Source organism: Pteronotus mesoamericanus, unplaced genomic scaffold, assembly GCF_021234165.1.
Source record: "Pteronotus mesoamericanus isolate MK-2021 breed Mesoamerican mustached bat unplaced genomic scaffold, CSHL_Meso_final contig_33, whole genome shotgun sequence".
Classification (NCBI taxonomy): domain Eukaryota; kingdom Metazoa; phylum Chordata; class Mammalia; order Chiroptera; family Mormoopidae; genus Pteronotus; species Pteronotus mesoamericanus.
The window spans coordinates 3036127-3063890 of record NW_026555135.1 but is presented as its reverse complement, the minus strand read 5'-3'; the positions used below and the strand labels follow the sequence as shown (position 1 = coordinate 3063890).

The 27764-nt window shown below is 55.9% G+C and overlaps 1 protein-coding gene across 1 annotated transcript in view; it reads left to right on the top strand.

Annotated features, from left to right (window-relative positions):
- The window catches only part of GDPD5 (glycerophosphodiester phosphodiesterase domain containing 5), an 85039-nt gene extending 57561 nt beyond the window's left edge, over positions 1–27478 (top strand). The window contains exons 3-16 of the mRNA XM_054576284.1: positions 2342–2445; positions 5218–5311; positions 5960–6019; positions 11952–12050; positions 12334–12427; positions 12814–12959; positions 16670–16752; positions 17870–18020; positions 18571–18789; positions 19354–19511; positions 19813–19960; positions 21132–21214; positions 24003–24115; positions 26526–27478. Of these exons, the coding sequence (XP_054432259.1) occupies positions 2342–2445; positions 5218–5311; positions 5960–6019; positions 11952–12050; positions 12334–12427; positions 12814–12959; positions 16670–16752; positions 17870–18020; positions 18571–18789; positions 19354–19511; positions 19813–19960; positions 21132–21214; positions 24003–24115; positions 26526–26674 (1701 nt within the window). The 3' untranslated portion in view covers positions 26675–27478. The remainder of the gene's footprint in view (positions 1–2341; positions 2446–5217; positions 5312–5959; positions 6020–11951; positions 12051–12333; positions 12428–12813; positions 12960–16669; positions 16753–17869; positions 18021–18570; positions 18790–19353; positions 19512–19812; positions 19961–21131; positions 21215–24002; positions 24116–26525) is intronic.
- The last annotated feature ends 286 nt before the right edge of the window (positions 27479–27764 follow it).

Genomic DNA, 27764 nt, shown 5'->3' with positions numbered 1-27764 from the left:
ATGACGTCACCAAAGGTGGATCAGTCTTGGGAGACCCAGATGTTTAAATTGGACCGCCAGCTGCACGCTGCAGGAAATGGGTGCAAATGAATTCTTATTTGTGTGCAAATAAAATTGGAGGTAGCAAGAGGGATTCTTCAAAAGATTTGGGGGAGGGGAGATGCTGGACCAGGTAGGGTGCGGGTATGGCTCGCATCTGTCAGTGTGCGCCAGCCCCTCTGGAGTCAGGGCCCGGCCGCCAAAGGCAGGACTGAACCTGGGCCCTTCTCTGCTCCCCCAGACAGTCCCAGCTGTTCTCTAGCCGGTGGCTGCCAGGCTTCCAGTGCTCCAGGAGCGCACGTGGCTTGCCCAGTCCTAGCCAGGGTTCCTCCATTCCTGAACAAGGCAGGGCCTCGCTGGGCCTGGAACTGCGGCTCCTGCCATTCAGCGTCTGGGTGGGGCAGACACCAGTGGCCTACTCTCTGAGAAGCCACCCCTTCCGCCTGCTGGAAAGATGTTTTCTTCAGGGTGGTGTTATCTTCACATCTCTGTTTACGTACAAAGCGGGGCTAAGCAAGGCGCCTGGCTCCGCATGTAACTGAGTGGAGGAGGCTGCTTTGGCACTTAAGCACCAGCCCTCCCGTCCAGGGCTGGGTCTGCAGAAGTGCTCTAGTCATGACTCATCAGGGTTTGCGGGCCTTTCCTCACCCTGGGGAGAGGCAGAACATACTTACAGATGCGCTGAGAGAACACGGACTGCTTGCGAGTTCTGAGCACTTGACTTGTATTATCTCATCTAATTCTCACATCAGCCCCATGATCAGCACTATTACTGTCCTTATTTCACAGAGGGGAAACTGAGGCACAGCGCGTGGACTAGGAGCCTGGCTTCAGACACTACACGTAACTGCTCCACAGTGGTGCCTCTTGGCAGCGTAGGACGGAAGTATCCTGGGCAGCAAGTGAACTCTCCCTCCCCTTCTTCCAGTCATAAACACTGCGGGAGTGGAGGCAGGCTCAGCCCCTGTCCTTGCAGAAACCAAGGGGACATGGGGTTGTCGTCTGGGAGACACTGTCACATAAGCTGATCACAGTGTATAGAGTGCGAGTTTAAAGACAGGAACACTGATGCTGTGGGAGCACCAAGGAGACAGCATGGTGACAGGGGCAAAGTTCAGGAGGGCTTCAGAGAAAGGTGACATCTGAGCTGACTTGAAAGGTTAATGGAAATGTTAGGTGACCAAACCCAGGGGGTGGCCCTTCTAGAGCAAGGGAACTGGTAGGGGATACGAAACTGGAGGGGGGTGGGGAGCATCCCAGAGGACACCCCCACTTGGCTAAGCAGTAAGGAACCATCAAGAAGGCAAATTGGGATTAGAACTGTCGCCCGAGGGCTGGCTGGCCTGTGCGGTGGAGGTGAGGGGCAGGGCGCCCACAAGGGGCCTCCCGGGCAGTGCCAAGTGAGAGGCGGCCTGGCTGTCGCCAGCCCTCCAGCCCGCCAGGGGAGGGTGGTCTCGGTTCCCTCCTGCACTGGCTTCCCCTCAAGGGCTCTTCGTTTGTTCTGATGATCTCAGCAGTTTCCCAGAGCGCAGGATGTCCAAGCTTGTTGTGCTTCTGAGATAAGGGGACGGATGAAAGCAGGGATAAACCTGAGGGCCCGGCGGAAGTGTCTGCAGACCTCTGAGCCGGCCCTTCGGGAAGCCGCCGTGGTGGGTCAGCAGCCCCCACCCTCCCCACTTCCACCCCCATAGGAGACGGGGTGGCCTGGCCCGGCCTTGAGGGGCCAGTGCCTGGTTTTCCTCAAGTCCATAGTGTGCGCGTATGTGTGTGTGTTGGGGGTGGGGGTTGTCTTTAATCCTTCACAAACTTGCTGTGTGACTTAGGCAAGTTGCTTTGCCTCTGTGGGCCTCAGTTTTATACCATTAGCACAGACTGGAGGCAAGGTAGAACAGTACCTGCTTTGCAGGCCTGTGTGAGGAGGGAAGGAGAGGCAGGATGTGACCTCTGTTCACAGGCAGCAGAGCATCATGCCAGTGGGAAGGCTCAGTGGCCTTTGCTCCTGGGGCCACTGGCAGAATGGGGAGACTGGGGGAGGCTGGAAAGGCCTCAGGCTGCAGCAGAAAGGGCCCGGCTCTGGGGGGACCCCTCCCATTCTCCTAGTTCCCACCACCTTGTGCCTTTAGTCTCTGATGTTGAAAGGTCACTTCTCTCTGAGCCTGAGGTCCCTACCAGTGTGAAGAGGGCGCTAATCCCTGTCTGACAGGTTTGGCTACAGAGAGGGAGAAGAGGGGCACATTCAGGTGGGTGGTCTGCTGGCCCAACCCCGACCCCACTTGACCCCTTTCCTTCTCTGCTTCTCCAGTGGGAACGCCTCTGGTTCCTGCTCCTCACCATCACCTTCGGCCTCACACTTACCTGGCTCTACTTCTGGTGGGAAGTCCACAATGACTACGATGAATTCAACTGGTAAGTGGGGGCAGGGGACAAGGCCTGGGTCCCCTGCATCCAGTGGCTAAGACGGGCGGTACGGGGAGTTAAAGTTTGAGCCTCTGTGCCAGGCTGGCCCTCAGAGCTTGGCCACTAACTCTGCGTGGCTTTGGGGGCAGAGTCCTCCGGAAAGACAAAGCCTAGCAGGAGCTGAGACCAGCCGGGGAGAACAGGGAACTCCTGCCTGGGGCTACCATCTTGGAAAGCAGGGGTGGAAGGCTGGGGCTGGGCTCAGCAGGGGTCCAGGGCCTCTGGCCCCCTTTGTGGACAAGAACTCCAAGGCCCAGAGATACCAAGGCCTCCGCAGAGGAAGTGGCTCCAGACCCCAGGCCTCTTAACTTCCTGAGCAGCGCCTTGGACAAGGCTGGCAGATGCTATGGTTCTGGGACAGCTCAGGTTGAAAGTGGGCACCAGCCTCAGGCCCAAGGGCAGGGATGTCTGTGTGCTGTACCCCGGTACGGGGGGCACCTATTTCTTCCTCATCCTCACCTCCATTGCCTGTCTTTGTCAAACAGTGGAGGAGGGGAGGGACCCCGGGTTCTGGTGGAAGGAAACTCCTTCATTGGCAAGTGTAGGTGCGAAGGCCCAAGTTCACACCATCACTTGGGGGCAGAGTTGGGGCTTGAAAGCCAGACATCCTCATTCCCTATTCAGTGATGTCTCTTCCTTTTGGTCAGAAGTTCAGCACAGTGTGACTGAGCAAGTCTCCGGCTCTCTCCTAGCCTCAGTGTCCTCCTCTATAAAATGGGATGACTCTACCTCATCAGGTCTTTCCGAGGGTGGAATAAGGTGATGGACCTGAGAGGGCTCAGAGTTCTACCTACACCTGAGGGCTGTTTCCCGGGAGACCCATTCTCTACCTGGAGGGTGGCTGTGGAGTTAGAAGTGGGGATTTCTAGGGCTCCGGGCTTCTGATGGGCCAGGGTTCTAGGATTCCGTGGTAGTGATGCTAAGACTCCAGTCATGCAGTTGGGCATCCACTCCGCTCCACATGGCCCTCGGCTGCGCCTCTGTTATTCATGAGCACAAGAAAGGACGTGCTGCTGTCCCGCCACAGCCTGCAAGATGGGACTCAGCCCCAGCAGAGTCCCAGAGGTGGACTCTGGCCTTTATTAAATGCCATAAATCAATTATTCATCCTCGTAGATATCCACAGCACAGGCACTGCTGTGGGAACATACAATTGCTGGCTCTCAACTGTACACCTTGGACAGTCCTGCTGAACTGGCCGTTGGCTGCCTGGAAGATCATCGGGTCCACCCTGACCATGTTCAGATGGGGAATCTAAGGCCGAGAGAGGGGCAGGACTCAACCAGTTAGTACTCAAAAGGCCCGTTGAGAACAGTCTGAGGATAATGAGGCTCAGAGAGGTTAAGTAGCCTTTCCAAAGTCACACAGTGAGATGCAGGTGGCTCTAGGACAGGGACTGAAGCCTGACTGTGTCATGCTGTCCACAGAGCTACCCCACTCTTCCTGGAGAGCAAGCTCCCACCCCTGGGTGGTTCAAGCAGAGGACCCACGTCTGTCCTGTCAGGAGGTGGTGGAGGGAAGGCCTGCCTGGGACTTTGGGATGGCATGACACCTGCCTGTCACCTCGGTTTCTCGAAGTCGGGGCTGGGATTCAGAGAGCCTGGCCCAGCCCCTGTGGTCTCAGGGCCTCTGGAGAGGATATGAGTGAGAGCTGGGCGGTCAGGGCTGGGTGACAAGAGCCAGGGAGGGGCTGTCTGGGCCCTGACTGTCTGGGATGGGGTGGCCCCCTGACAAGTGGGAAGAAAGTAGAGCCAGAACATTTTTCAAAGAGGTTACCAGGAGCAGGGCCCACCCCTCTCTGGACCTCAGTTTCCCCAACTGTATAGTAGAAGAGTGCACTCAGTGATCTTCCAGGCCTCTGGAATCTGAGGGTGAGGGCCAGGGAAGACAGGAGACTGGCGCCTTAAAACGTGGATTCCCTTTTTAGCCTCATAATTCTGTTTGTAGGAGTCTCTCCTAAGTAAATAATTACTAATATAGAAAGATACGTGCAAAAATTTTTTTTGTGTGTTAATGTATAATAGCGAATAATTGGAAATGATTGTCATTAGTAGGAGTTTGGCTACATATGGTGTGCTAATTCAATAGAAGACCAGGCGACTGTTGGAAACTACATATCCTCGGGATGTTTACTGACCTCAGTAAATGCCCGTGTTAATAGGAACATAATTGATCACTTACCGCATGCTCCCCCTCCCACCATGGCCCCGCCCGTTCATCCTCAGGAAACCCTATGGAGGGCATGTTAGCAATTCTGAGACCACTTATTTTCACATTTTAACACTGAAATTGAGATGATGGTCACAATGGATGACGTTCTAGAATTGGTGAAGCCTGTCACCTGCGCAGGACCTACAAACCAGTAAGAGGCAAAGAGGGCACTTGAATCCGAGTGTTACCTCCCTCCAAAGCCCAGTCTCTGACCGCTATGCATATGCAGTGGATCCTGGCTTTGCTGTTTATCAAATATATAAGCATGGGGGGAAACCCACTGCAAGAAAAGCAAGCCCAGTTTGGGAAGGGGCTATTCCTGGGTGGTAGAATTATGGGGATTACTTTTTTCCTCTTTATGCTCTTGGCATGCCAGGTGTCCACCCTGAGCTCTCAACAGGCCTGACTGATGATTAGTGAAACCATAACATCGTCTCGGAGCGGGCAGGGCCAGGTCCCTGAGCCCGGCTCCTGGTGGAGGTCTGACCCTGGCCCCCTCTCCTCCTGCAGGTACCTCTACAACCGCATGGGCTACTGGAGTGACTGGTCCGTCCCCATCCTCGTGGCCACAGCCACCGCCTTCACTTACATCGCGGGACTCCTGGTACGTGAGGCTGGCCCTGCGCTCGGAGGAAGGGGACCTGGCCTGTGCAGGGCTGATGGAGGGACCCGCCCTGGTCTAAGGAGGGAAGCTGGCTTTTCCTTTCCCTTGGGCCACTGCACCTCAGGGGCTTGGTTCCTTCAAGGTGGGAGGTCGCCTTGCTTTGGCTTTATCCTGGAGTGTTTCCCCCTGCAACCCAGTGAGAGCCATCCTGCTCTGAGGACCCCCTGCGGACTTTCTCTTCTGGGAACTTCTGCTTTGGTTCCTGCTCCCAGCACACTATCCCCTCAGATGCAGGTCAATCCCTATGTTGGACCCGGGGCTCCTTGGGGACAAGGTTCAAATGTACCTCAGCCTCCTGGGGCCTGGAACTCCTAAGATGTTAACTGGGTGGCCCAAGTGCAGCAGGTATTTAGTGACCTCATGAGGGAGAAATCCTAGAGGAGGAGGAGCTGGAGGCCTGAAATAACTTGGAAGGAGGCCAGGCTTGGGCCGAGCTGCGCTGGGCATTGCCCATCGCCTACTGGGAGGGTTTGCTGACCAATGAGCCAGGCCCGGCGCAGCAATGGGAAGAAGGGTATCTGGGGAATTGGTGGAAAACTTTGGGTCGCACATGGGGCCTGACTGTTGCCCTGTGGGCTCCCTCTTCAGGTCCTGGCACTATGTCACGTCGCCGTGGGGCAGCAGATGAACCTGCACTGGCTACACAAGGTAAGGGCTGCCTCCACAGGGTCTGAGAGGGGAGGGGAGGTTAGAGGCCGCCACAGCAGGGGAAGAGCCTGGATACAGCATCTTTCCTCTGGATCATGATGATAACTGTCCTGGGAGCTAACACGGCGGACTCACTGTGTGCCCAGCACCGTTCTCAGAGCCCACCCTGTATTAGCTCACCGACCCCTCACAGTAGCCCTGTGATATAGGTACTATTGTCTCATTTTGCAGCTAGGAAAACTGACATACAAAGAGGTCAAGTCATCTGCCCAAGGTCTCCTACTTAGTAAGTGGAGGATCCAGGATCCTAGCCCTGCAGCTGTGCAATTAACCAGCACATATCACAGCTCCAGCCCTCTGGTTGGGCTCTGCTGAGAGTCTCACTCTCTCTCCATTCCTCAATGAGCTCATTCTGAAACTCTGACCCAGTCATGTTGTCCCCAGCTTAAAGCCCTTCCCACCACTCCCATTGCTCCAGGATGATCCAAACTTCCCCACCCAGCGTGAAGGCCCTGCATGACTTGGCCCCTGCTGATATCTCCCAACTGCCATCATTAGGACAGTCACCCCCAGCTTTTGCCCCATGAGACATCTCGGGCACTGCCAGCATGTCTGCCTCTTCTCTGTTACCTCTTCTCTCTTGCCTCCCTTTCTCTCCTTTGTGTACCCTTCCTTAGTTCTCCACCACCTGCACAGGCTGCTTGGACTCCCCCAAGGGGGCCCCTGCAGGGGCCCCTACTATGTCCTGAGCATCTGTGTTGTCCATTTCCATCTGGCTCCCTGACCGCAACCCTCCCGGTCTGAGAGCTTCTTACAGGCCAGAATTGGCTTTGCCCATCTCTGTGTCCCCAGTGCCCCACTCAGGGTGGGGCCCAAAGCAGGGAGGTGTCATAGATTCAGAACCTTGGCCCTCTTGCTGTTCATTGCTCACACAGTGCTGAATGTCCAGTATGTGCCTGATGCCTGCTCTTCCTGAGGCCCCAGTGGACACAGTGGTGGCACAAACTGACCAAAAGAAGCCCTTCCCTCTGGGGCCTTGGAGGGAGGGCTAGGCCATCTCTTTCTTTCTCCAGAGCCTGGCTTGGAGTGGGCATGCCATTTAGGAAGGGGCAGAAATGTCCAGAAATAGCCAAGAGCCCATGAGATGCATCCAGAGTGACTCTGAAGGGAAGGGCTTACTTCCAGCCGGAAGGGGGACACGGAGCAGGAACTGGACTAAAGACCTAGTGAGCTCGCGTTGGGCTGTGTAGTGGGAGGGCCCCTGGGCATCTGGGGGGCTGCCTTTGAGATCAGGAGCTGGGGAGTCAGCCTGGGTGACAGAAGCCTGGGAGGGGTGGGGAGCAGCCAGCAGCCCAGGTGTCCTACCCTCCTCCTGCTTGTCACTCTGTCTGGAGGTCTCCGGGCCTGTGAGGTTCCCTCTGTGAGGCACTTTTTTTCTCCCAGCTGCAAAGCGGACACTTGAAAGAACTGCACCAGATGGCACCTGGGTGGGGCTGGCACACACCATGGTCACCTCCTCTAGGTCATGCCTGACTCTCAGCAGGTCACACCTGCTTGATCCTGGTGGAGAGGCCTCCCGGGACACTGAGCCAGCGGGGGTGGCAGGTCACTGCCAGGAGCCTTCTCCTGCGAAGGGGATGAGATCCCTTCATCTCTACCAGGGCCAGCTCTGGGTGCCAGCCCTGCCTTCCTCTCCCTCCCACCCCCGGGAGCCCAGCACGAGGAGGTTCCTTCCAGGCAGTGCGGATGCATAGCTGCACCAGGAGGGAGGTAGATCCCTGTGGCTCAGAGTTTTCAAGTAGGGGCAGAACACTTTCCTATTCTGTTTCCAAGACTCTGTCATTTGATTAGAATATTCTAATCCTTATCCTTTTCATGATTTAACCAATTTTTGACCATCTAATACATTGACATGGTTTAAAATTAGAAAGGTGAACACCCTGGCTGGTGTGGCTCAGTAGACTGAGCATCCGCCTGTGGACTGAAAGGTTGCTGGTTCATTCCTAGTCAGGGCATGTGCCTGGGTTGCGGGCCAGGTCCCCAGATGGGGGCGTGAGAAGCAACCAATTGCTGCTTCTCTCACACATCATGTTTCTCTCCCTCTCTCCCCCTTCTTTCCTGTCTCTCTAAAAATAAGTAAATAAAATCTTTTTTAAAAAATTAGAAAGGTACAAAAAAGTATACAATGTAAATCTTCCTATTATCTTTCCAGAGTATTTTAAGTATATACAAATATACATAAATACTTTCTTTTTTTTCTTTTATTTAAACACAAGCCTACTATACCCTCCATTTTGCACATTAACAAAACTCTTGGAACGCCTTCCCCTCAGTGCATTGAGAGCTTCCTGTTGGCGCCCAGCGCCTGTGCCTGTCCCCGGGTTTAACCCTGGGTCCTGAGGTATCTGGCCTGCCCCTTGTTGATGGGCCTGGTGACATCCCAGTTGCTTTTGATTCATGGCCAGGACATGTAGCAGCAACCTGGGTGGGGAATTCTGGGTAAAGAGCTTGTACTTTTGTAATTGTGGATAGTTCTTGTCAAAGTGCCTCCTTGCCAAGCGCCACCAGTTCATGCTCCCTCGGCATTCTATGATCGTGCCTATAAAGTCACCCTTGCCCATAATGTGTTCGAGGATTTTTCCACTTGTGCTGGAAAATCGATGGGTGAAAATAGTCCCTCAGTGTAGTTTTGGTTTGCATTTCCCTGATGATGAGTTAGAGTCAGCATCTTTCATGAGTCATTTGCATTTTCTTTTCTATAAAGTGTCTTTTCATATTTTTTGCCCTTTTTGCTACAGGATTTGCTTTTGGCTTATTCCTTTGCAGGAGCTCTTTATAGATCAGAAAATTGGCCCTTGGGCTGATGAACTGTAAATAACTCTTCCTAGTTTGTCACTCACCCTTTGACTTTGCTTGTTGTACTTTACCGTAGGAATTTTTTATTCTAAAGGATGAGAATATGTCATCTCTTTTTATGCCTACTGCTTTTGTGTCAGAAGTCCTTCCCACTCCAAGATTATAAAAAATTTCTCTACACATGTTTCGATCTTTTTTAACATTTAAAATTTTTATCTCTTTGGAAGTTCCCTTCAGGTATGGTATGATCTTACTTTGTTCCTCTTTGATGGCTTCCCACTGTTCCTGACTATCTATTGAATAATCTGGCCTTTCCTCTTTAATTGGAGATGCCCTTTTTATCATATACTAATTTTTTAATCTGTTTAGATCTGTTTCTGAGCTTTTTATTTATTTTCCTTTATCTCTCTGGTCTTATACCAGTATCATACTGCTTTAAATACCACTGTTTTATACTGAGTTTTAATCAAGATCTTTAATTTGAGAGTCTCTGGTCCCCCCAAGTCCTGAGTGAGGGAGGGCTGGAGGACAGAGGTGCCCAGGACACGTCAGACACTGTGCTCATCGTAACAGTCATGACCTTCATTTACTGGGCACTTACTCTCTGTGTCAGGCACTTTCCACACAGTATTTCGTTTACTCTTTGTAATAATCCTCTCCATCTGTTATTATGCCCACTTTTAAAAATTATACTACTGACATTTGGTAAGCATTTACTATTTTGGTGCAAACCACTGTGCTAAGCACATCACTTGCATTTTCTCATTTATTCTCCCCAATACCCTCTAGGGCAGGCCCGTGCTCTCCCGATTTCACAGCTCAGGAAACATGCTTTCAGAGGTTAACCTCCCCCAAGAGGCAGCAGAATTGGGATGTGACTGATGGATATACTCACATGTGTCCCTGAGCCCTGGCCAACCACCTGCCACAGAACCCAGATGCCAGCCACCCCAAGGGGCCAACCTGCAGCACCTTTACTAGGCCGGGTACCAACTCCTCTTGGGTCCCAGCACCCAGGCAAGGCTCACAGAACAAATGAATGTACCTCCTGTGTCCCTATCCTTCCCATAGGCATCACAAACCACAGCCTCCCCAGCACAGAAAACCAAACAAAGATCACGGCATCAGAGGATACTGGGTTGCCTCTGTGCCTTCTGGGTGGGGCTTCTCCTTTGCAGTCAGATTTGAGGAACGGTGGCACATTGTTGGGATTCAGTGCTGTTACTGTGGCTTAAGGACACATGTGGGGGAAATCCCTCAGACGCTGAACATTGCAGCAATGCTACTGAGCATAATGGCGCCACTACGGCAACTGCAAAACTCATAATAAAATTCATAATTGCATTAGGATTAGGGGGAATTCGCTTTATTGCAAGTGTTTCCACTAGCAATTAAATATGGCGATAAGATGCTCTCCAAAACAACCCTTCAGAGACACTTCCTGTGCCCAGGGCCTGCCTGGCGGGGGCAGCTGAGGGCAGGACTGCCTGCTCATTGAGGGGGGATTCTCAGGGATGGTCAGGACACTGCTTGGCTTCCTGCCACTGAAGGATGACCTTTGAGACAGGCAGAACGGGGTTTGGGTCCAGAACCCCCTCAAAACTACATGACCAAGCAAACTGTTATGGTCTCTGAGTCTGGTTTCTCTGTGTGTAAAGTGAAGGTAATACCTCCCTGGGAGGTTAGGAGGATAAACGTGGGGAAACTGGGAAGCGCCTCCCACACACCCAGGCACCCAGGGGCCCTCTGCGGACCTGCATTTCTCTCTTCCCTGTGTTCCCCGGGCAGGCATGTCGCAGCCTGTAAAGGCCCCTACCCATCTCAGCCTTATTACTGTTTCTTATTGGAACATTTGTTTCCAGACTGGTAGGCTGGAATGACAAACCTGCAGAGGAAAACTTCATCCCAGGCAAGAATGAATCTTCTCTGCCTGGCAGGGAACCACGATGGATCAGCCCCCGTCTCTGCCCTGACCATCTAGAAACTCATTTAGAGCTTGTTCGGGTCGTTGGGGGGGGTTCTCAGGATGCTGTTGAGAGGGCCCTCAGAAAGGCACTGCAGGAAGGGAAAGCGGGGTGAGGGCCCTGCTGGCTGGCAGAGAGGCCGGCTGGAGGAGGCCGAGGGAAGTCCGTGGCCTCGGCTGGCCAGTGGTAGAGAGCAGGGTAAGGGCCTCCGCGTAGAGAGGCGGTGTGGGCGTTAGGGAGGCCTCCCTGGCAGTGCAGGGGTGGTGGGTAGAGTGAGCACCAGAGCTCAAGAGGGTGGCGGGGTGAGGAGCTGGAGACTTAAATAGGCAGAAACCAGGCTTAGTTTGGGGGAGCATTTTACGTTGCATGAGATGTTTCAGATCCCATCCGTCCCCTGGAGATTCCACCTAGTCTTCGGTCAGAGCTGTGCTTGCTTTCTCCAGGAGGCAGCTGTGAGGGCTGCCCCCCATTAGTCTGGAAGCCCAGAAGCCGGGGGCTGGGAGCAAGCCTCTGCAGTGGGGGGATGGGGCTGGCAGCAGGCCATCCCTCCCCTCCGCTTGCCTCTGCCTGAAGGGCCACTGTGAGCCTGGCTGAGCTGGGTATCAGGCTCCTGCCAGGGACCTGGCTCCTCAGTCTCCTGCCCTTGTGGTCCAGGCAAGTACTCTTGACGCCGACAGTTGCTGGCAGGGCTGGGGGAGGCCTCAGATGTGACCTGCTGGGCCCAGAAGAGCCCCTCCCACACAGTTTGCTAGGTGTCTCCCTTCCTTCACCCTCAGAGGGGCTGCGCCCTGGGGCTTCATTTCGGCCTTGCTCCAGTTCCCTCTCCGTCCTCCATCCTCCCTTCTATTTCTCTTGGTCCTTGGTCCTTTGTCACTGGGTCTCCCTGGTCTGTCATCTCTGTCGGGCTGTCTCTTGCTCCTTTTGCTTTGTGCCTTCTCTTTCCCGCTTCTCCCCTTCCCTGCTTTGTCTGCCTCCTGCACTCCATTTCTTCCCCTCGGTCTCTCCTTCTGCCTCCCGACCTCTGCCCTCCCTCTCTCAGACACATTGGGGACCCTCAGGCTGTCCAGCCATACCTGCCTGACCCCCTGTCCGGTGGCTCTTCCCCTTTGCAGATGGGGCTGGTGATCACCCTGGTGTCCACAGTGGCGGCCATAGCGGCCGTGGCGCAGCTGTGGGAAGACGAGTGGGAGGTGCTGCTGATCTCCCTACAGGTAAGTGCGGGGGGAGGGTTGCTTCCCCCAAACCCTCAAAAGAAGGCAGCGCCTTCTTATCGCTCCCATTTCCTCAGACCAAGACCCAGAGGGGACAGGGAGGGTGGTCCAGGTCACATAGCCAATCAGAGGCACAGCGGGTGCTACAGCCCAGGGTGCCTGGACTCCCAGTTTCCTCCAAGAGTTCCCTGCCCCATGGATAGAGATGAGCCATCAGGATGTTTGTGACCAGAGGGTCTGGCATGGCTGGGAGTCAACGGTCCCTCTTCCCCCCCGACACAAGGGCACAGCTCCGTTCCTGCACATGGGGGCCCTGGCTGCCCTCACAGCACTCTCCTGGATCGTGGCGGGACAGTTTGCCCGGGCAGAGCGGTCCTGTAAGTATGACCGGGCAGGACCTGTCCCCTCACCGTGCCCTCCAAGTACCAGGCCAGCTTGTCCCGCCCTCACCTAGATGTTACCTGGGATGAGGTAGGCCCCTCACTCTCAGTGTGGGGGGTTCTGTTCAGAGTGGCGCATGCATCCCAGTGGGCTTTGCCTGTTTCCTCTTCTGCGTCTGTCTGGGGTGTCTGTGTGTGACTTAGAGGACAGGGTCACATTTCCAGCAACGATGGGAGCTGCCCTTAGTGCAGGGTCCCTTTAGAGCATCTGGGTCCTGGCAGGCAGAGGGAAGAGGGGTCCCCCACTACGCGCCCAGGGCTCACAGGTGGGCCTGGTGGGAGTCGAACGCCCAGCAGGCGGCACTCACAGCCTGTGTCTGCAGCCTCCCAGATGGCCATCCTCTGCACCTTCTTTGCTGTGGTGTTTGCCCTCTACCTGGCCCCTCTCACCTTCTCCTCTCCCTGCATCATGGAGAAGAAGGACCTGGGCCCCAAGCCCGCCCTCATTGGCCACCGCGGTGCCCCCATGGTGAGTGCCACCTGAGGGCCCTAACAGACTGAGGTGGGGTGGGGTGGGGTGGGGTGGGGGAGCAGAGCTGCCATTCTAGGGGGAGATAATCACAGACCTGACCCCTCATAGGGAGGAACTTGGAGCGAAATGAATATAATACACGTAACATAATAATAGAACAGTGTTTAGCCCTTTTGGGGCGTATATGGGAAGGACTGATGAAAAGGCTGGAGAGCTTAGATGGGATCGAATCCTGACGAACCCTGAGCACCTTGCTAAAATGCTCTAACTTCTATCAAGGGGCCATGGAAAGACACAGGAGGGTCTTGCCCAGACACTGCCAGGTTGTGGGTCAGGAAGGCCCAGAAGAGAGGCTGCCGGGTGAGGGGTGGAGAGCAGGGCCCACAGGCCAGGCAGCAGGAAAACCCACCCGGCTGTGGGGGCAGGGGAGGCAGGGGAGGCAGGGGAAGCTCAGAGCCTGCCGCTAAAGGGAGGACTGCTGAAGCTGAGCTGGGCTGGGCTGAAATGGAGAGGGAAAGGAGTCAAAGTCGGTGGCTCCCTCATTTACTGATGCCCCTGTGACCCTGTAGTAGACCCTCCCCTTGAGAGTCAGGCTTCCTCGGCCTCTTGGCAGCTATGGAAGCCCGACCAATTCCACCTTCTCTGTGCCAGTTCCCTCATCTTTTACCCTGAGCTGATGAGGCTGACTGAGATGGAGGGCCCTGTGAGGCGGGGCTTAGCACCCAGGAAGTGCCCAGCTCTGAGCCTGATAGACACTCCCGTTACCTTGGGCCAGCCACCCCCTTTCTCTGGTCCAGGATTTCCTCACCTTGAACCTGGGTTCTCAACAGAGGCAGTACCACTCTCCACCGCTAGTGGGTGCTGGGGGACTTCGTGAAAGCTTTTCCTTGGTTGTTTTATCACAAGGATTGGGACTTCCATGGTGTTGAGTTCAGAGTAGTCAAGGTGGCCTCAAAAGTCACTTTTAAAAGGAGATGTTGAGTCTGAGGGGGCTGCGGATCACACTAAGGTCCTCCACGCCCTGCGTGCGGTAGGCATTGTGCCCATTTTCCAGGTGAGACCCAGAGACCTGTGCCAGGCCGGGCCCCGGTGCCCTCCCACCCCACCCTGTTTTGCCTCCTGGAGGCAACCAGCTGGAAAGGCCATGGCTTTGGAGTCGGAGGGATCTGGATTTGGGGTCCAGTTTTGCCATATGCCGCCTGGGTGTCTCAGGACATCGCCTGTCCCCTCTGAGCCTCACGTCCCTTTCTGTAGTGAGGATATGGAAGCCCCCCAGGCAGCGGGGCTCCCCTTTTTTCCGTGACCCACATACCCACCCACCTGCTCTAGAGGCCAGGGGACATGCAGGGAGGCTGAGCTAGTGAAGGAGGCAGCAAGGGAAGCAGCAGGGTGGCCCAGTGTGGGTTATTTTTTTAGTAGGAAATTTCCAAACTATCACAGACATAGAAAAAGTAGTGTAATGAACCATCTTCAACACGTATCAGTGCTTTGCCATTCTAATGTCATCTGTTTCCCTACTTCTTTCTTTGTTGTAGTATTTTAAAGTGAATCTCAAACATCGTATCATTTTGTCCATAACTTCAGGATGTATCTCTAATGCATATGGACTTTTTTTTTTTTAACATGACCACAACCACAATGCTTTTATGACACCCAACTCAATTAATAATAATTCCTTAATATTATCTATCATTGCATCCAGGCTCCGTTTTCATTTATATTGTCAAAACTATCTTTTTAAAGTTGAGTTGTTAAAAATCAGGATCCAAATGGGGTCCAGCCAGTGCATCTGGTTGACATGTCTTCTAAGTGTGTTTTAGGCTATAACAACTCCCCTCCCCCCTTTTTTCCATATGCTGTTTATTTCTCGAAGAAACAGTCATTTGTCCTGTAGAATTTCACACGTTATACATCTGGCTGACTGAATTCTCAATCATGTGCACACCCCCCTGTGGGAGGTTCTGACTCTGGGTCCACGCTCTGTGCGTGGTAAGTCCCAGTACACATCCCTGTCTTGGAGACCATGTCCATGTGCCGTTGAGTGTGTCCTTCCAATGTGCATGTGCCTGAGTGTGTGTGCATTCACACTTTAACACTCCAAAGCTTGACCTCTTCACCCCAGTGGCCTGCTCACTTGAATTTGTGACAGCCACATACCACCCACCCCACCGCCGACACTCACACTCCTGACAGCAGACTCCTGCATGGGCTTAGGCCTGAGGTAGTGGGAACCCTGAGATGGAAACTAAGAAGTCACCCTGGCACCCCACATACTTCCCAGGGCCTTTCTGGATCCCAAGACTGGCCAGGGAGGGCCAGCTTTCCAAGCCTCTTTCTCTAGGAGGCAGCACCTAATGCAGGGAGACTTGGGTTGAAAAAAGCCTCCAGAAAGAGACTTCCCCCTCTCAAATACTTCTTCTGTGTCCACAGTCTACCTTCTGCAGCCGCAGCGCAGGCAGGAGGGAGCAACGGTACCTCTTGGATGGTCACTTGTAGAGGCCTGGCCACAGGACCTTTAGAGGAGAGATGGGTGGGAAACCCACACCTCTCTCTAGCCCCATTCCGTCTTTGGGTGAGGCCCCACACAGCCTGCCTGACTGGGGACAGGTTGCACATTCCCCAAGGCAGCTCTGCACCAGGGGAAGGGGAAGCAGGAAACTCATGTTATAGAGACTGCTGGTGTCTGTTCTCTCACCTATGAGCTTGATAACATTAACCTATTTTATAGCTGAAGAAACTGAGGTTCCAAAAGGGGAGGTGAAGGCCCAGGAATGGGAAATGTAATTGTTTCTTCTCAGCTCCAAAGCCCTTTCCGTGCCAGCCTGCCTCCCAGAGGAGGGGAGTGTGTTACATGTTGGAGAACAGCATGGCCAGAAGGAGAGAGAAGGGGGATGAGCATATCTTGGGAATGAGATCAGCTGTGGGGACCCTTTCCAACCCATCCCCTCTGTCAGGAGTCTTCCCTCCCCGTGTCTTCCTTGCACGCGTCTCATCCTAGCCCAATCCTTGGTTTCGTGCTGACCCCCAGAGGCAGCAAAGGGTATGACAGGGACCTCAGACCAGAGAACTGGGGAGACTTAGAACCTCCACTCTCCCCAAGTGGAAGGACCCTCAAAGAATAGTGAATATACTCTCTCAAGGGGAAACGGGGAAATGCACCCCAGGTCATAAATCTGGTTAAATGGTAGAGTCAGGGCTAGAAATAGGCTCTTCTGACACGGATGCTATAGGGTTAACAGTTGTCAGCAACATGCTAGGGGCTTTCCATCCATGTAACAGTCTCGGAGATGGGCTGGTCATTTCCTGTATAGATGAGGAAACTGGCCGCCCTCTGCAACTGCCGCCTGTCTACCCTCTCCTCTCCCTCTGGGATCTCAACCTGGACTCGGTATAACAAGGGGGAAACTTGGCATTCAGCCCCAGCCCAAGACTTCCATAAGGCTGAGGGCTATAGAAAAACCCTCCCACCCTCACATTTATAGACACCAATACTAACCACTCCCACTCAAAAAAACCTGTGTGGCAGGCATGATTTAACAGATGAGGAAACCGAACTTCTGAGAAGCTGTGTGGGTGCCCAGGTCACACAGCTATTGCGTGGGGAAGTTGGAATTAGAACCAGGCCCAACATGGGAGATTTTCATTGGCTGGGAAGGCGCACAGCAGCCAAATCTGAGGTCTACCCTCACCAGCCCCTGTCCCCGCAGCTGGCCCCAGAGCACACGCTGATGTCCTTCCGGAAGGCCCTAGAGCAGAAGCTGTACGGGTTACAAGCTGATGTCACCATCAGGTAGGTGTTGGAATGGGACGATGGCACTGTCTCCTGTCCCCACTGCATCCACCTCTGGGACTCCGCTGGAGAAACTTCAGGTCCCAGAGCCTCGGAGACAGGAGGGCAGAGGCTTGATGACCCACTGCAGGGTGGGCGCCCTGCTCATGGCTGTGAATCTTGTGCCAAACTTCAGGATATAAAATAAAGAAAAGAATAGTGCTCTTGGTTCAAGCAGGGATGGAGGGTTGGGACATGGAGACCTGCCTCAGATCCATGTGAAGGAAAGACCAGATTCCTATGAAGGACTAGATTACAGAAGGATGGAGCTCAAACACCCTGAACTACGCACACTGCAGAGATACATTCACTGTGATGTCATTTATATTTTAAAAGGCCACATTAGAACGACTTAGACATTTCCTACAGGTAGACTTATGTGTATATTAGTATGGAGGGCAGGGAGATCCACACTCATAACACATGTCAGAAGGGGAGAGGGGCAGGGCCCCCCTTGGGCGTGCACAGGTTCTGTGCTGACAAGGGCCACTCTTATGCGAGAACATCTCCCCAGTGTAGATATCACAGAATTATATATTTGCCAAACCTTTCTAGTAGATGGTGGCAAGCTGCCCGAGGAAAGGGGGCACGGGTGCCTTCTACTGTTTCACTCTAAGGCACCATATAGGCTCAGACAGCTGCAGTGGGGTAGACCGGGATGGTTGAGGCTAAAATTTGTCAAAGGGGCCTGCATTTGCACTGTCCTTATTGTGGCATTGCATGGACTGGGTTCTAAGCCAGGTTCCACCAATTACTGGCTGTGGCCTTGAACTAGGTACTTCCCTCTCCCAGCCTCAGTTTCCCCATTATCAAATAAAGAAGCACCTACCTTCCCAGATTGCTAATAGGCCCAGCCCTCTTTCCTCAACAGTCCCTACCCCTATCTGACCCTCACAGAGAACTCGAAGCCCACCGGCCCACTGCCTGCCCTGTGCAGATGGGGAACCTGAGGCCCAGAGAGGGTGGGTCGGTGTAAATGGGTGAGGAGGACTGTGCGGGGGGACGAGGGGGGGGCGGTGATTGTGGGCAGGTGAGGGGCCTGGATGGGCAGTGACTCAGCAGCCCCACCCTCCTGCAGCCGGGATGGCGTGCCCTTCCTCCTGCACGACACCACCCTGCGGCGCACCACCAACGTGGAGGAGGAGTTCCCCGAGCTCGCCCGCAGGCCCGCCTCCATGCTCAACTGGACTGTCCTGCAGAAGCTCAACGCCGGCCAGTGGTTCCTGAAGGTCCGACTGCAGCTGCCCCCTCCTGGGCGTGGAGGGCATGGGCAGGGGCCCTGGGGCGTGAAGGAGCGGGGTGGTCATCCCCTCAGGTGGCCCCACTCCCCCAGCTTCCCTCGCAGCCAGGCCGGTTGGCGGCCTCCTTGGGCTCCTGCCGCTGCAGCCCGAACAGCCTGGTTGCCACCGCCTGTGCTGGCTCTGTCTCCCTCACCAGAAAAAGCTGATGGTGATAGCGGTTAATAGGTAAAATTGTCAACTCTGTAAAACTTGAGAGGGAGATGGGTTCTCTGGTCTGAAGTGTTACTAAAGGAGAAATATGCTGGGGTCTGGGAGACATTCTACACAAACGATTCTTTGAGTAAGCAGGGTGTGGCACAGAGAGGTTAGGGCTGGGGTCTCTGAGAGCCCCCACAGGGCCACAGCCACCTCTCTGCTTGACACACACACATCAGGAGACACTGGCAGCTCAGGGGTCTCCATGCTTGGTAGCCAGGAAGGCACGCGGAGGCCTGCAAAACGCTGGAAAGGGATCCATGTGTGTCATTTTCTCTGCCAGACGGACCCCTTCTGGACGGCCAGCTCCCTGTCACCCTCCGACTACAGGGAGGTCCAGAACCAGTCCATCTGCAGTCTAGCTGAGCTCCTGGAGGTGGCCAAGGGCAATGCCACACTGCTACTCAACCTGCGTGACCCTCCACGGGAGCATCCCTACCGTGGCAGCTTCCTCAACATCACGCTGGAGGCCTTGCTGCGCTCAGGCTTCCCCCAGCACCAGGTGAGGCCTGGCCGCCCCGCCCCACCCCTCCCCATCTCCCCATCCCCCTACCCGCCCCCCCGCCCCGCCCCTGCCCCAGCCTGGCTGGAATAGGAGGACTCTGGCAGAAACTCGCCATGTGCCCTGTCTAGACCTCAGCTTCCACATTTGTAAAATGGGATCGTGACAGGAACAAGAAAGTCCTTTAAAATGTACAAAGGGCAAGAACAAGTCCAAGTTCTATGAAATACTGTTACTTCCACAAAGCACTGTCCACATCCTTGTGTAATATTTGGAGATTGGAGGAATCCCATACCAATTTATGAGGTGCCCTAGAGGCTGGTGGCCACATGCAGAATAATTGTGTTTGGGTTATCAGTCTTATCATGACCAGGGGCCAGAGGGGAAGCCCCCTGGGTTGTTGGCTGGGACCAAGCCATCCCCTCATTATGATTATTACATGGAAGCTGCCACCATGTGCTAGGGCTTCTCTCTCTCAACCCTTTCAGGTGCTTTAGGAGGGGGAGACACTCTCAACCCATTTTACAGATGAGGAATCTGAGGCCGCCCCCTCTCTGCCTATAGGTCATGTGGTTGTCTAACAGGCAGAGGCCCTTTGTACGGAAGGTGGCTCCTGGCTTCCAGCAGATGTCAGGCTCCAAGGAGGCGGCCACCAACCTGCGGAGAGGCCACATTCAGTGGCTGAACCTGCGCTACACTCAGGTGTCCCGCCAGGAGCTCAGGTGCCCACCCCACTCACTCCAGCTCACCCAGAGGAGGGCAAGACTGAGTCCCTCCATCCTGTCTCTTGCACGCACGCACACAAGCACGCACACCCGCGCAGAGGGCTAGAAGCATGGGGGCTTCTGGTTCAAAGGGGATATGTCAAGAGCATGAGGCAGACATGGGTTTGTCTCTGCATGTGGCCCTCTGGGAGTGGAGAGTCCTTCCTCCGGGGACGGTGGTGAGGATGGCACCATGTGTTATAGGCTTCTCAGAGGCCCCGATCCGCGGGCTGACCAGCCTCTGTCCCCTTCCCCACAGGGACTATGCATCCTGGAACCTGAGTGTGAACCTCTACACGGTCAATGCACCCTGGCTCTTCTCGCTGCTGTGGTGCGCGGGGGTCCCATCGGTCACCTCTGACAACTCCCACACCCTCTCCCAGGTGCCTTCCCCACTCTGGATCATGGTGAGTTGGAGGAGTTGCTGGGGGGGCAGAGGGCATCTGCGGGGAGTGGAGAGCTGCCTGAGGCACCCAGGAAGGTGCAGGCTCCACACTTGGGGCTCCCTGGTGACGTCTCAGGTTGGGGGGAGCCCATGGAGGTGCAGGTTTGAGGCACAAGGAGGATTTTCACAGTCGTTGGGGTCTGCACTAAGGTGCTGGGAGATGGGAGGAACCTGCGCCTAACTAACGGGGGAAAACATCCCATAAGGCCCCTAACAAACTAGTGAACGGCCACTTGGGTTTTTGGTTTAGGTGTTATTTATTATATTTTGTTTTCTAGGAAGGGAAGGCATTATAAATAGAGGGTTATAGGACAAGAATAGGAACCATTAAAATCTGCTGAGATTACAGTGAATCAAACCAGTTTTCACCTGGCTGACTGAGGTCCAGTCCCAGCTCTGCCACTGCTGGGAGTGGGGAGCCCTGGGTCTCCCGCCTGCGTGCCCACCGCCGCCTCTCTGAGAAGGCAAAAGGCAGAGGGAGGGTCTCGTTGTGGCTAAGACAGTGCCAGGGTCAGTGAATCAGATCTCAGCTATGGACGGTTAAGTCCATCCACCTGCCCACTGTCCTTTAAAAGCTCCAAACGCTCAGCCCGGAATTAGGTGAAATCACGCTGTGGCAGCAGTCGCAATGAGCACACTCGACTTTCGGGGTCACGGGAGTTAGCCAACAACAAGAAGTGCCCCCCTTCTACTTCTCCACAGTTCAGCCGAGGTCCTGGAGGTTTGCCCGCCTGGCCCCTCTCCACTGAGCCTGGAGGGGAAGCCCTCACACGCCGCACCGTACGGTGACACATGCACTCTTACACCCACATGGATGCCACACAGCTGCACACCTGCAAGTCATGTTGCGCCCTCACACTCATCTATGTCCTTCTTTATTCGCCTCTTGCTTTGAGCCCTCTTAAGCACACAGACCCCTAGAGAGCTAGTAAACAGGCTTAACACAAACAACTGCTACCCGGAACACCACACAGATCTCTTTCATCCTGTACACACACACCCAGACCCCAACCCTGGGACTGCTCCTGCCCCTCCCCAGTGGTGACAGGGGTCCTCCTGCCTGTGGACCCTCAGTCTGGAGCCCGGTGTGGACCGGCTGTGACTGGAGGCTGCTGCGGGCCGTCTGTCCACAGCCTCCGGATGAGTACTGCCTCCTGTGGGTCATCGCTGACCTGATCTCCTTCACCTTCATCGTTGGCATCTTCGTGCTCCAGAAGTGAGTAGGCCCCGACCACCTTCCTCGGCCTTCCCTGCCCCAAGACAGACCTGGCTCCCACCCCAGCCAGGGGACCCTTCTCCTCAGCCCTGGGCCAGGACAGGGCCTGACTAGATGACCTGTGCAGGGGAGAAGGACTCCCAGGGACCCCCAGCCCATCCCCCTCAGCCAGAGCTGGTGGCTCCTGGAATGAGCCCCCAGCTGGGAGTCCAGAGCCAGCCTCTGCTGGAATTTGCTGTGTGGACTCTGCCCAGTTTCAGCTCCTCTATGGCTGGCTGGCTCGTCCCCTCGCCTGTTGTTGCCCAAGGCCACGGTCCCCACCAGCTCTCAGCACTTGGTTGTGCCAGGCTGAAGACCTCTCACCCCTCAGGACAACCGCTGGCACAGTGGTTGCAGTGGGAGGTGGGGAGGGGGCTCAGGGGAGGGATCAGGGCCAGGCTGGGGTCCCAACCCAGCTATGAACCAACGGGAAGGGGTTTTATTCTTGACTGACGTTCTCTCTCTGTCCCATACTGCTCTGACCCGGCGCATGTCCCTCCTCTCTCTCCCCAACCTCCCCCTCTCTGCTGCACTCTGGCATCTCACAGCTATCACTTGATCAGGTAATTCTGGTGTGGTCTTCCTCCTCCTGTTCCCCCTTCTCCCTCCTCCTTGCCAACCCTTTCTCTAGTTCCTCTGAAAACCTGCATTGAGCCCTGTGCCTGGGTCCAACTCGCTCACCGCTCACCGGCACCCTCCCAGGCACCTCCCTCGCCTGAAGCCTCCTCCTCTCGCCACCGGCCCTCCTCTCCCCTGCGCCCTCCCTTCTCTTCCCATCTTGCTCTGCGTGCCCCTCCTCTTGTTCCTCCTGCCATTTCCCCAGATGGGGAACCAGTGTTTCTTGCAGGTCGCTGACCTGGCCTCTCTCAGCACCAGCGCACCTTCCTCTGGGGAGAGGGCACCCAGCCCCCCAGTGTCACCTGCAGGGCCTTCCCCACTGCCCAGCGCACGCCCGCCCTACCACTTCTGTCTCTCCCTTCCCATCTGTCGCCTTCCCCCTCTATGCGTTTGCCTCTCCTGTCACTCGTTCTGTGTCTCTCTCGTTTCTATCTCTTTATTGCTTTCTGTCGACCCCGCCCCCCGCTTTCCCCTCTGGAGGGCCTCACAGTGATTGAACTTCCTGTCCTAGATGTGCATGGCTGCAGGAACCTGGCCTGACACTTTCCTTCTGCGGTTAATACTACTTTCCAAGATGAGACTTAGGTCTCAGGGATCCAGGTCCTCCTTGGAAAAGTGCCTTGGGACCTCCTGGGTCAGGTGGTGTCACTGACCCGCTTCTAGGTGAAACTGCCCCCTGGCTGTGGGACTGAACCCAGAGAGGCACATTCACGCAGCCCTCCCTCCGTTCTCGTTCTCTCCGTCAGAGACGCCCGCACATGCCGGCTGGTGCTGTGCGGGCCTGCCGCAGGCATCAGGCCTGCACAGGCGGAGCCCCAGTGCGCTGGGGAGGCGGCCCGCTGCTCGACACACAGCCAGGGCGGTGTCCCTGGGGTCCTGGGGGCCAGGAGAGGCCTGATGGAGAAGGGGACCCTGGGGGAGAAGATCATTTCCTCATTCTTCCATTCACTCACTCGACAAGTACTTAGGGCACCGTCCCCCACACACAGCAGGCACTGAGGCTGGTGCCAGGGACAGATGATAAATAAGAGACCCAAAAGCTGCCAAGCACATGCAGGGTGCTAGCCCAGCCAGAGCACAGGTTGCCTTCTCTGCCTCGCTCTTTTCTGTCTGCTCTGTTCCTCCACCCATCTGCCTATCCACCTGTCCGTCCATTTCTGCTGTGCTGACCCCATCTGGAAACAACTGATTTCTTATGGAATCTGGGCTCCCTTCATCCACCCCAGCAGGGCTCAGTGCCCTGGGGGGTTGGGTTGTTTCCAAGCTGACCCCCACTTCTCTTGGTGGGAGTGGGAGTGGGAGTGGGGGGTCCAGTGAATCCTTTGTCCAGGTCACAGGAAAAGTCTTAAGTTCAGAGGCCAAGGATTTGGGGCCAGTTCAGAGGAACTACCTCAGGAAGAAGAGTGCCTGGCTCTGCCTGGCCCCTGCGCGCCCCGGGCGGCCCCACCCCGCAGCCCACTCGATTGATTTTACGCCCAGCCCTGCCTCGGCCATCAGAGGGGCTAACGCTCCAGCCCGGCCACCCCATGGGGGAGTATGTGCTCCACTCTCCCAGGGTCGTTGGAACAGGGGAGCAGCAGACCCCACCTCGAGTCACTCCAACGTCCTTGGCACTGAACCTTGTGAAGACCAGTTCTGAGCAAAGCCCCTGCCATGTCTCCTCACCTCTCTGCTTGCCTTCACCTCCTCTCTGGGGTTTCCCTCTGGCTTCACTCAACCTGGTCATAAGAGCGGAGCTGTAGGAGACATCAGCTGGCACTCCCCAAGATTGGCGTGTGCCCCAGGGAGCATCATCACAGTCATGTCTGCTAAGCCCTCCCCTAACCCCAAACTTATCCCATCCAGAGAGAGCCAGGTGCATAATGGGTGTCACCTGATACAGAGCTAACCAACCCAAAACTTCCCGGCAAGGGGAGCAGACCCAGGCTGTGGAGGTAGGAGGAAGGCAGCAGAGCCCTGGCTGAGCATCAGCGGACTCCGATCCAAGCTCCAGCTCTGCCTATCGCTGGGCCCCACCTGTGTAGTCAGACAAGAGCCCTACTGGTCTCTCAGGCCAAACCCAGAGGCTCTGGGAGGGGGCAGGATCCTGGCTCCGGGGAAGGGCCTGATGCCCACGGGGCCCTCTCTGCAGGTGGCGCCTGGGCGGCATAAGGAGCTACAACCCCGAGCAGATCATGCTGAGCGCAGCAGTGCACCGGAGCAGCCGGGACGTCAGCATCATGAAGGAGAAGCTCATCTTCTCAGGTGGGGAGCCCCGCAGACAGGCTGAGACAGGCACTGGGCTCAGCTCTCTACCAGACACGTGCACACGGATGTGAGTGTACACACACACACACACAGCACACACAGGCAGGGACATGGCATAGATATACAGATGCCCACACAGGTACAAAGGCACGCATTCACATATAGACATGCATACCCTCCACATGCAGCCATCAACTCCAGATCCTGTGGCTCGCTGTCAGCCACAGAGTGGGTGGGCAAGGGCAATGTGCAAGAGTTGGGGGGGGGTTTCTGCTTTGAAGGCCCACCCCCCTTTGCCCGGTTCATACAGGTACCCACATATTGATTTCACCCCTGTTGTTGTCAGCCCCTGTCGACGTTCCCAATCTGATGGAGGAGGCAGCTGTACAAGCAAATACATGGGAAGCCGGGTGTCACCGGAGGTCTAACAGATCACAGTGCTGAACCAGAGTCGGGTAGAGGGCGAGAGAGTGGTCAGGGCTCCCTGGGGCAGTGTGAAGAGTTTTGGAAGTGACAGGGTTGAATTGGGAAGGATGGGTCGGAGGCGCCTGGGTGATGGGTTTGAGGTCAGGCCTGGGCGAGCAGAGGGAAGGAAGGGCATTCCAGGCAGGAGCAGCCTGTGCTCAGAGGCGGTGAGGGGGCACTGCTTTCCAGGGCACCAAGAACTAAATATCATTCCGTATGGCAGAAGGGGCGGGGCCTTTGGCAGGCACACCCCAAGATGGTGCTTGCTGGTGGGGGCCCCGGGTGTGTGATCAGGAGCGTGGGCTTCATTCTAAAAGCACAGAAGGGTCATGGACAGATGTTTTTGGCCGTTGTTGCAGCAGGCTGTAATGAAGTACCATGACATGGGAGGCTTAAACAAGAAGTGTATTGTCTCAGTTCTAGAGGCTGGGAGTCCAAAATCAAGGTGTCAGAGGGCTGTGCGGGAAGAATCTGGTCCAGGCCGCTCCCCTCAGCTTGTAGATGGTCATTGTCCTGTTCACACGCATTCTCCTAGTGTACACCTTGGTAATTCAGGCAAGAGATGTGGGCGTGGGAAGAAAGAGGAGAGGAGAGATTTATAGCATATTTCAAGTCCCAGCTCTATCCCCACCTAGCTGTGTGACCTGGAGCGCACTGTCTAACCTCCCCCGGCATCGAACTGCTTGTCTGAAAGGGGGCTAACACCCCCTCTCGGGGTACCTGTGAGGGTTACTGCCATGCCCAGCCCAGAGGGGTACTTGGCAAACACCACATGAGTGGAAGAGGGCCCCATCGGGGTGACCGTGGGCAGGGCTGGCTCCAAGGATCAAGGACCATGGGAACATCTCATTCGTCCCTTCACTTACTCATTCCTCTAACGGACGAGGGCCGCGCACTGTTTCAGGTGCTGAGGACACACAGATTCTGGCTTTCCTTAGCTCAGACAGCCGCCTCCCGGAACCTCCCCTGAGTACCAGGAGCGGGTTGGAGTGCCTCGCCCGCATCCCCCAGCTCCCTCAGCTCCCTCTGGCCACACTGGGGAGCTCCTGGAGGAAGGGGCCAGTCCAGGGTACCCGGGGTGCCCAGGCCCCACACTGTGCCAGCCTGGAGAAGTCAGAAGGGGCGGACAGAATGAATGGAAGGCAGGAGGCCAGGCCCTAGTCCCGGCAGGTTCTGCCCATCCAGACCCCACCCCTCCTGTAGCGCCCAAGACCATTCACTGAGCACCTTCCGAGTGCAGGCTCTGAGGAGGCAGCCACAGTCCTCACCTGCTGCCCACTCCAGCTGGGGAGGTCCTCCCCAGAGACCCTCAGCCCCACTGAGGATCCCCTCAGGGAGGGGCGCAGCTCCACTCAGCAGACCTTTTCTGAGTTTCTGCCATGTGTCCTGACTGCCTGTGCCAGGCACTGGGGACACAGATGCCCAGACGTTACCCCTCTCCTTGAAGTGCTCCTGGTGGTGAAGCCCCAGATCATGAGCGTGCAGGCTGTGGCGCGACAGGGGAGGCAGGGGCTAGGGTGCTGAGGAGGCGCGCCCATCCCAGCCAGGGGACCGGGGCTCAGGGGAGGTTTTCAGGAGGCTACAACAACAGAGGTGAGAGGGTCTGAGCCTGATTTTAAGAAAAGGAGGTATTGCTGGGGAGGTCACTCCCAGGAGAGGGGCCAGTCTGTGTAAAGGCCCTGAGGAGGGCAAACACATGGTGCCAAGCTCAGGAGGTTGCAGGTGCTTTTGGTGGCCAGGAAGAAGAGCTCCAGGAGAGAGTGGACACTAAGCTGGGCCCTGAATACCAAGCTCAACACTAAACCTGAACCCAGTGGTCTCACCAGCCTCCAAGTGCCCGACCAGGACTCGCTGCAAGCCATCCTTCCCCCAGGGTGTTCAAGCCCTCCCCAGTGACCCCTCTCCTGCCCCTACTCATATCCTGCCTCCTCTACTCCAACAGAGATCAGCGATGGCATGGAGGTCTCCGATGAGCTCTCTGTATGTTCAGACAACAGTTACGACACGTATTCCAACAGCACCACCACCCCCGTGGACCCCCGAGGGACTGGGAGCCGCACCAAGGCCCTTACTGATCGGAGTGGCCGTTAGTTGAAGACCTGTCTTCCCAAGCTGGACCTAACGCGGAGACCAGGGAACCCAAAAGAGCTGGCAGAAGTGGGTCTGGACTCGGAGTGCCCTGGGAGCTGGCTCCACAGCCTCCTCATCGGCTCTAGCCCTCATCTGCCGCAGCCTCTCACAGGGGTGGGGGCTCTCTCTTCCCTGAGGCCCAGCAGGGCTAGGACTCCAGCCTCTCTGATGCCCCTGGGGCCTGGGGTCTGGGGCCTGGCCCTCCCCTGAGGTCCCTCCTTGTATCCTGAACTGGAAGCTCTGTTGGGCCATGCCCCTGCGGCAGTGGAGGATGTGGATGCTCATGTGTGACCGTCCTCCTGTTCGTGCTGGGAGGCAGCTGGCTTCCCCATGTTTCTCCTGCCCCAAGGACCTGGGGCTGAGCATCTCTGCTCCTCACATCAGTCTCAAAGCACAAGGAGGTTCGGCTCAGGAGGAAAGCCTGCGTGGTGGTGCAGCTATTCCTCCCAACCAGGCCCCCTTCACCACCGGCCCCGCCCCGGGAACGGCCCGAGCCATCTCCCCTGGGGGCAGCTGGAAATGGCCAGGAGAGCAGGCTCGGGGCTACTCCATCCCCTGCCCAAGGGTCCAGCAGTCCTCCGGGGCAGAGTAGCCCAGTCAGGAGATTCACAGACTGACACGACCTCAGTGGCCACAGGGCAGGCGCCACCTGGGAAAAGTGTTCTGGGCATGGTCAAGGGTGGGCATGTGGCCAAGAAGGCCTGCAGTGGAGGGAGCCTGCGGGACCTTGGCCGAGATGATTAAAGCTGCCATCTTGACACATCATTTCTGAATTGTCAGTGGGAGGGTGGAGACCGAGCTTGCTGGGTTTGGGATTCAGTCCTGGCCCCATGGCTTAAGGATGAGCCATTCTCAGAAATGAGCAAGAAGGTGGCAGGGTGGCAGGTTCCTTAACAGCCCTGGGATTGGGGACCATTTTCCCCATACTGTGGTGGGGAAGACAGCCCTGGAGAAGTAGTGCCCGTCCAAGGCCACACGGAACAGGTGGTGCCAGAACCCCACCGGGGCTCTGGTCCCAGAGTGTGCGGGTGCCTTCAGAAACCAGCCTGGA